General features: G+C 42.0%; 1 protein-coding gene across 1 annotated transcript; it reads right to left on the bottom strand.

Moving 5' to 3' along the window:
- Window positions 1–935: 935 nt before the first annotated feature.
- RPAIN (RPA interacting protein) lies at window positions 936–7,979 on the bottom strand. Its single transcript, XM_072136122.1, has 7 exons — window positions 7,822–7,979; window positions 7,561–7,749; window positions 5,049–5,121; window positions 2,261–2,369; window positions 2,127–2,190; window positions 1,765–1,905; window positions 936–1,047 (listed from the first exon to the last, which is right to left on the bottom strand). The coding sequence occupies exons 1-7, from the start codon at window positions 7,891–7,893 to the stop codon at window positions 1,018–1,020; spliced, it is 678 nt and encodes a 225-aa protein (XP_071992223.1). The 5' UTR covers window positions 7,894–7,979; the 3' UTR covers window positions 936–1,017.
- Window positions 7,980–8,662: the final 683 nt, after the last annotated feature.

The raw sequence follows: 8,662 nt of genomic DNA, 5'->3' as shown, positions 1-8,662 counted from the left end.
TGCCAGCACAGTCTGGTCTGGGGTTTAATGGTATCAGCCACAAGGGAGATGGGGGAACCTGAGCAGACAAAGAAAAAGGCTGAGTAGTTCTTGTTTACTGCATGATGCAATATTGCTTTTACTGCCACAATTTACCATTTCAGCACAGAAGATACTGACTGAGAATATTTTCTTGTATTAAGTGTCTTAGCATTGTATACGGATATGAGCCAAATATTAAATATTTGTATTGCTGAAAATTTCAACCTCCTTGGCTAAAAATAGTCTAAGAGGAGTTATTATTCCCTTCTGGAAAAACTGTTAGTACGACCTCTGGGCGCAATAATATGATACCGGCTCATCTATTACAATGTGCCACTGGTACATTGTAACAAATGTCTATTAATTATACCTCGAGTATTACAAAGACACTTGTAAGGTGTCAAATACCGTATATACTCGAGTACAAGCCAAGTTTTTCAGCACAAAAAAAATGTGCTGAAAAACACAAACTCACCTTTCCGGCGGCCCCCTCTGGTCTTCTGTAGGGGCTGGCAGGCTACTGGACGGGGCACAAGGGGCTGTGACCACTGCATTTCCCACCCTCGGCTTATTCTCAAGTCAATAGGTTTTACCAGGTTTTTGTGGTAAAATTAGGGGTCTCGGCTTATACTCTGATCAGCTTGTACTCGAGTATATACGGTAACTATCCCTTGTAAATTAAATCCAAGGATGTTACACCAGTCATAGGTGATTGTAATAATGCTAAACATCCTTGCATGTTCGATCAATATATGTAAACCTGCACATATAGATACAATATTCCCTACTTAAAACAATGGAGGATGGGTAAAAGTCAACAACTTATCAGAAGTGTTACCATCAGAAAGTGGGACTAGAACATGAATGAACAAGCAAGAGGCATACCTCCTATAGTAATGGTCACTAAGACAAAAGACAAGAAAAGTTACTTTATTTATAAATATACAAAAAAAAAAAAAAACACATACAAAGAGTGAGACTCAGAATAAACTACTTTCAAATTATTATTGCCACAGCATCACACACCTAGATGGAAAAAAAAATAATAATGATTACTTGTAGTAAAATTGGTTATATTGACAACTTATGCTTGCTGTTCAATATCTAACCACAAGGGAAGAAAAACATTTTTTAAAAGTTGTTGATCTATCATGGGCAAGGCTATAATTTCTACACTGTTTGTTAGCAATAAATGTACACAAGAAAGGAGTGCACATTTTTAATTACATGCAGCGTATGCTTAAATGTTTTACAACCAATATGCAGAAGTGTCATCAGGAAAGTCATTTTTTAGGTGGTGACAGGCATTTTTTATAATTCGCATGGTATAGGCTATTAGAACCTGTCAGCATGCTGAACCACTAACATTACCTGGCTCCCTTCCAGTAGCATGTGGTGAGCCTCAGTCTCCTCTTCCACTCATCCAGCTCCCACCTGGTCATGTGTATTGAGCAGGCAGGGAGAGGGATGTGTGGAGTAGTTGAATGCATGAGGAGACAGGGGATTCTGTAGCTGCCCCACTCTCCCTCTTCCCCTCCACCAGGTGGCAGAAAGGTAGGTAGGTGGGTAATGTAAAATAAAGTCTTATAAAATACTGAAATACTTCATAACACTGACAATGGTCATTGCATCCCATCACCAGCTAAAAATTACATTCTAGGTGACAGATTTGCTTTAAAGTGTGGATTATATAACATGATATAAAATTATAAAAAAAAACTTTATAATCCTAGTGATACTTACAGAACAGCTCATGAACATACTGGACATTCCTTCTGACCCCAAGCCAACAGAAAACACTGGTAGTTCATTGCAGCAGCTGGCATGTGCTGATATGTTTGCTTCCAGTAATGCCTGTAACTTCTCCATGTTCATGCCGTGAGACTGCAGTCATAGTAAAAAGTCAGAAGATAAAAGCAGTTAAGGAATCCACCCCCCACCCAAGGCAACTCTGGCATAACCACTGATGTCAGTTATAACTGTTATAGTTGCCCATAGCAACCAAACTTTTATTTTCCACTCACTAGAAATAGACAATTCTGATACATCCCCCATTCTTTGTAGCATAAACTTTCTTTGTACATAAAGTTTAAATATAGACTTGCCTTACAATTGATGTAAACTCCACACTGACATAAGACAAAGCAGCTTGTTACTGTTAGATAATTCCTGCAAAATGGATAATTGTTAAACTATGAACTTTGGGAATGCTACAACATGTATACCTGTAAAGGCTTACCTATTACAGACCGGGCACACAACTTCATTTCCATTTAACCCAACGACAGAATCCAGGCAGTCATTTTCAAACTGAATGATACTTTCAATTTCTTGAACCATTGCTTGCTCTGTAAGGAGAAAAAAATAAATAAATAAATCTGTAGACTCCAGTCCTGCACCAGAAGAGGTCTTCAGTAGACTACATGGCGTTAAACCCACCCAAGTTTATGGAGGCTTTAAATCTGGGGATCCAGAACAGTAGAAGCTCCTTATAACCACTTCTGTCTTGTCTACCATGTACTGTAAACAGATTCACTTCAGAGAGCACCAGTTGATTGTGTGAAGAGGAAGCCAAGTCTTGATAAACCAAGATCACTGCTTCCTGTGATGGGTACCTCACAGGGTGGGCACCAAAGCCATAGCTACTTGATCTACTTATGGCACCCACATTTTCTGTGCAGTATATCCACAGGATACCTTTAGTATAATACAGTGGTTCTCAACCTTTCTAATGCTGTGACCCTGCAATACAGTTCCTCATGCTGTGGTGACCCCAAACCATGCAACTCGCAGTAAAAACACAGTAAAATTGCGGCTCCGATTGCTTTAGGCGCCCCCCGGTTTTTGTTGTTCGACCCCCACTGGGGTCCCGACCCACAGGTTGAGAACCACTGGTATAATACAAGGCAGTCCCTAGGTTACACACAAGATAGGTTCCATAGGTTTGACTTGAATTTGTATGCAAGTCAAAACTGTATATTTTAGAATTGTAGACCCAGACAAATTTTTTAATGCCCCTGTGACAATTTTATTTTTTTTTTTTTTTGCTGTAATGGGACCACGGATTATCAATAAAGCTTCATTACAGACACTTTACAGCTGATTGCAGCCTGAGACTGGTGAAGGTCTCTGGATGCTTCACTTTAGAGGTCACAGTGGGCAGAGGGGTATGTCTGTATATGGTTATTCAAATTTCATACAAAAAAAACCCTATGTGGAATTCTCAAATTTTGCCATTAATACTAATTTAGCCCTAAAGTGTACATACTAAAACCCTGAGAAAAATCTCCTAGAATTGCTCTGCAAAAATATTCCACAGAGCAAAAAAAAAAAAAAAAAAAAAAAGCTTGGGCACACTGCAAGGCACAAAAGGGAAGCAGCACCAATTCTCATTCCGAAAGCCGATTGATAGTTTTTTGGTGCCATAATACATTTGCAGAGCCCGTGAGGTAAGAGGCTAGTAGGAACTCCCAAATAAGGGCCTTATTTATAAAATCACAAACCTTTAATTGATTTATCAAGGGGAACCATGAGCATTTCAAGCAGTGTTATTAGGCCATGGTCACACGTACCGCTAGGCGTCCGTCATAACGCGACGCTAGCGCACAGGGGGAGGTCCTCGGCCCGAACGCACATGCGTTTCTAGGGGAACGCATGCGATTGTTAAGCCGATCACACGCGGTTCTCTGGAAAGGCATGTGCGTTCGGGCCGAGAACCTTCACCCTGTGCGCTAGTGTCGCGTTATGAACGGACGCCTAGCGGTATGTGTGACCATGGCCTTAGGCAGGAAGATTTTGCTGGACTACATTTCAGGTCTAAAGTTGCATTTGCAGACACCCAGAGAGACAATGTGTGTGTGTGTGTGTGTGTGTGTGTGTGTGTGTGTGTGTGTGTGTGTGTGTGTGTGTGTGTGTGTGTGTGTGTGTGTGTGTGTGTGTGTGTGTGTGTGTGTGTGTGTGTGTGTGTGTGTGTGTTATTGGCAGAGTTGAAAATGCAATTTTTTGACATTTTGAAAAATAAACAATTCTATAGTTGTAAAATCCAAGCCCACAAGAATACTGTGCAAAATGTAATTCACTGAATTATTCCCCCCCCCCCACCCCCCCTTGTCGTTCCAGTACATGCAGATTAAATACTGTCACTATGAAGTGCAATTTGTTACGCAGAAAATAAGCCCTCACAGAGCCCACTACATGGAGAAATAAAAAGCTATGGATCTTTGAAGGCGGGGAGTGACAAAAATGAATAAATGAAAAAGGGTCTTGTAGGAAGGGGTTAAAATGCTGGGGGAGGTGGACAGCCTATGAGCCTTTATTAGTCTCCTCCAAACTCATCCAGCTCCCTCCCTACTCTGTCATATCCATTGAGCAGTCAGGGGAGGAAGGGGGTGCTGTGGAGGATGGGAAGAATGCATGAGGAGATCATGCTATACAACCCAGTCCCCTTCTCCAGGACTCAACACATGCTGCAGACAGGCAGCCAGGTAATTAAAAAAAAACTATTTCACAACTACTGAAATGATTCAGATTGGTGAAAAATGCATTATTAAAAATCAGCAAAGCACAAGCCATTGGAACAGTCACCAGCTAAAATTAACATTCCTGGTTACAGGTTCTCTAACAGCTTTGAATTGTAGGAGCCTGGAATAAACAAATCTCAAGGATTCAAAAAATTAGGAGGGTGTTTAAAATATAATCGGGTACTCACCTCAGACGCTCCTGATCCATGTCCGCTTGTTTACAAGGGCACAAAGCTGGGCTCAGGGAGCTTCCGGCCACCTCGCCCAGAAGCTTCCCAAGCACAGCTTCCGTTGTAAATAAAGGGCACGGATTAGACGGACTGTGGTGAAGAACATTAGGAGCATAGTACACGTTTATTTATTTTTTTATTATTTTTATTTAAAAAGCCCCTGCCCCAGTCTGACTCCTAATTCTTTGCACCTCTCGGGACAACTCCTTTAAGGGATTTGACACTCAAAACACTCAAGGGAACAAACCAGAAGAAGAAACTAGGAATTCATATTTACCTTCTAAGAGAAGCTCTTGCTTGATATCTTCTAGAGTAACCAGCTCTTCAGTGTCCTGTAGAACCCCAAAAGCCTAAAAGAAGCAGTAACTTATGGTTACATAGGAGTTCAAGTTAATTAGATGTGTAAAAGCTAGAGAATCTCCTCTAGTAAAAGTTCCTTGGTATTCCACTGTTTTGCATTTTAACCAGCACTCACTGTCATTAGATGGCAGTCAATGCAAGCACCAAGTCTGCATCTGAGCGTTGCTAATGGATTGGCTACTAATAAGAAAGTTTAGCACCTTAACATGTGACTTAACAAACGTGAAATGTACAGATAAGGATGTATGGCGAAGGATCACTGGTTGAGCCTGCTCCATAGACAGCAGGTGTTAGCTGCATTATGCCAGCACCAACTGCCAATTTTACCGCATTACATTGCAGAGTTTTTTAGTTTATTTTTAAATTTCCATCTTCAAAAATCTATAACTTTCCTTTTCCATGTACAGAGCTGTGTGAGAGATCATTTTCTGGGTAACAAATTTTACTTTTAATTAAATAATGCCGTCTACTGGGGAAAAAACAAAACAAAACCACACACTTGCGTCACTTTCGTATGGGCTCGTGGTGATACCAAATTTATATAGGCTCCATTGTGCTTTAGTACATCTGCAAGACACTTTTTTTCCCCTCTATGAGATGCCATTTTCATTGCTACGATTCATTGAGGACTGTGCAACCTTTTCACTTTATTAAACAATTTTGGTGAAGTAAAATGGTGTAAAAAGTGGAGTTTCAGGCATTTGGGGGCTATTTTCCATTATGGGGTTCATCGCCAGTTTGATTTTGATAGATTGTGCATTTTGGGACATAGCGATACCTAACAAATTTGTGATTTTTACTGTTTATATCAGATCTAGTATAAAGGGGGGGGGGAGAATAGATTAGAATTTAGTTTTTTTTTTTTTTTTTTAATAAATATTTTTTAGACCCTCTAGGGTACTTTAACCCTAGATCAGTGGTGGCAAACCTTGGAGACGGTGCCCAAACTACAAGCAAAATCCACTTTTTTGCCATGAAGTGCCAATATGGCTTTTTAGGCAGCAACTTCTTGCTACCAGTTCTTCCAATCGTATCAGCCCCCTGAGGCCACCAATACAGTTGAAATAAGGAGGACAAATTCAGACTATCATTGTAGCTTCTCTCCAGGCTCTCTGTAGAGGATGAATGGTGGTTCCAGCAGGAAAATCTCCAAAGATATTGCAGTTCTGTCAACACCTAACATTTCCCGCAGTTCCTAACAGCCAATGAAGAGTCACTTTAAAATAGCGCTGAGAGAAGCATCTCTTGAGTTGTCTGGGACTGCAGGAAGATTTGGTCATACTTTGAACTTTGCCCTGGGGCAATGGTCTGAGTGCCCACAGAAAAGGCTGTGAGTGCCACTTCTGGCACCCGTGCCATAGGTTCGCCACCACTGCCCTCGATGGTCTGATTGTTCCCACCATATACTGCAATACTACTGTATTGCAGTATATGGCATTTCTACATAGCATTCATTACAATAGGCACATTGTAATGAATCTGCTGAAGCCATACAGCCTTGGTTCTTATGAAGATCGCCACATCAATTACCCATTGTGCCGCCATCTTTACTGCTGCCGGGAATCAAAGGGTTAATATTCGTAATCAGCGCTAGCTAGCAATATGCAGAAAAATAACAAAAAAGTCCAAGAAATGGTGTAAACACCATCTAAAGAAGACGTCGGCACTACCAGACTCACATTGGAGGATCACGGACAGCCTTGAAGGGTTGTGGCATTCAGGTCGGGTACACTCTTAGTACATGGGTGGTGCTCAACCAATGATTAAAGTGTTCACTTGAGTTAAAAAAACAAAGGATCTTGGCACTCACCCAAATAAGAGAATCTTCTTTTATTCAAAGCAGTGCATAGGACAGGGAGGTGCTACACGCTGCATACTCTGGCAATGGACCATTTCGCGCACTCCTGCGCTTCGTCTGGCCGTGTGGGAAACGTGAGCGGGTATGAGCGTATATACACCCCCCGCTGACATAACCCGTCATGGAGTGTCATGTGATAGGGGAAACAAGGAGGCTACTCCACGCCAGATAATTCGGCCGAAGATTTCCTGGTAGGCGGAATAACGCGGCTACTGGGGCGTGGAGTAGCCGCGACTAGTAGCCTCAAAAAAAATTTGCATATAGATGTAATAAAGTTTTGTTAAAGACACCCGGGACGTGAGGATTAGCCCCAAAAAGGGCTATCCTCACGTCCCACCCATCTACCTACCACCCCTTCTACCTTTATAGGTAGAATCGGGGTGGTAGGTTCCCTTTAAGTACACAGAACGAAATATGATACGCTGCCACTAGGAAGTACAATTGATGGGCAGAAAAAAAATATCCCTCATACAGCTTTGTACATGGGAAAATTAAGAAGTTACATAGAAGAGTTTCCCTACTAATAACTGACCACAAACAGGTGATCTGCAGAGTTACGGACCCCCATTACCTGCGAGATAGAATCCTTCTGCCAGAGGGACGGTAGGCTGCTGCTTTGTAGCTGCATGGCTTTCCATTCCTCCTCCATAACCTCTTGTACAAGGAACGAGCCTCCGGCACCGGCATTGACCCGCTCTCCAACCTGGCGGAACTTATCCAGGAGCCGGGAGCGGTTACTCTTCAGCCTCTCCACACATCTCTAGAAGGAGCAGGCATGTGGTAAGAGCCCGTGCACAGCCGCTGTAGCCGTCCTCGGCCATAGCACCCTTACCTTCCTATAGGTCTCTTTCCATGGAGGAGTCGTCCCCTTGTACATGGCACGGTGCCGCATAGCCGCCTCCATTCTTTCTCTTCCCTGCACGGGCAGCAGCAGTTCAGTGACGTGCCCAGGAGCGATATTTAAATACCCGCCCCATGTGATGACAGCGCCGCTCATCGCGCAATGCATGCCGGGACTTGTAGTTCTGAGCGATAGCTAGCTTCCTATTGGAAAAAGAAAAGCTGTACAATATTGGTGTTTATTACTAATGCTAAGTCTTACAATGTACTTGTAATACTGTACATACCTTATAGGGAAACCTGTTTAGTCACTATGAGAAATACCTCATCTGTCCTCCCAGGGGAGGCTGTTCTGATGTATGGAGATACAAAGGGCTAACATATTCATCTCTATTATAAGGGATGAATAATAAGGGTGCGTTCACATGAGGCGTTTGCAAATGCAATCACCTATTGAAGTAGGATTGCCTTTGCATCACGTTTAGTAAACTACAGTGAACGTGGATATTTATACTATCCGTTATTTTAGTCATTGTCTATTACGCCTCTATTTTTTAAGTGTGCATTTTCACACGTTGCATTTTGACTGCATCACAAACTGCAACAGGAGGAGCTTTTCCAGAATGCAAATGTGTTTTCACTTTTTTGCAAATTTTTTTTCAGTAATTGTGCCAAAATTTGTGAATTTTGCCCTCGTTTTGGACATTTTGCCACAATGTTTTACGCTTGTGCACCTGATTCATTTTAAACATCTAAATATGGTCGTCTGAAAAAGTCCCAATTTTTTGTGCAAATAAACTACAGTCCAGAGCAGGCTTAGACAAGGTGTTGCT

This window comes from Engystomops pustulosus, chromosome 2 (assembly GCF_040894005.1).
Source record: "Engystomops pustulosus chromosome 2, aEngPut4.maternal, whole genome shotgun sequence".
Taxonomy (NCBI): domain Eukaryota; kingdom Metazoa; phylum Chordata; class Amphibia; order Anura; family Leptodactylidae; genus Engystomops; species Engystomops pustulosus.
This window is presented reverse-complemented; position numbering and strand designations above follow the sequence as displayed.

Excerpts from the sequence above, each read along its gene's own strand:
- RPAIN (XM_072136122.1), bottom strand. The coding sequence starts at position 7,893 with ATGGAGGCGGCTATGCGGCACCGTGCCATGTACAAGGGGACGACTCCT. Across the intron at positions 7,750-7,821 it reads GGAAAGAGACCTATAGGAAG|AGATGTGTGGAGAGGCTGAA; the intron begins GTAAGGGTGCTA and ends TGCTCCTTCTAG. Across the intron at positions 1,048-1,764 it reads GTATGTTCATGAGCTGTTCT|GTGTGTGATGCTGTGGCAAT; the intron begins GTAAGTATCACT and ends TTTTCCATCTAG.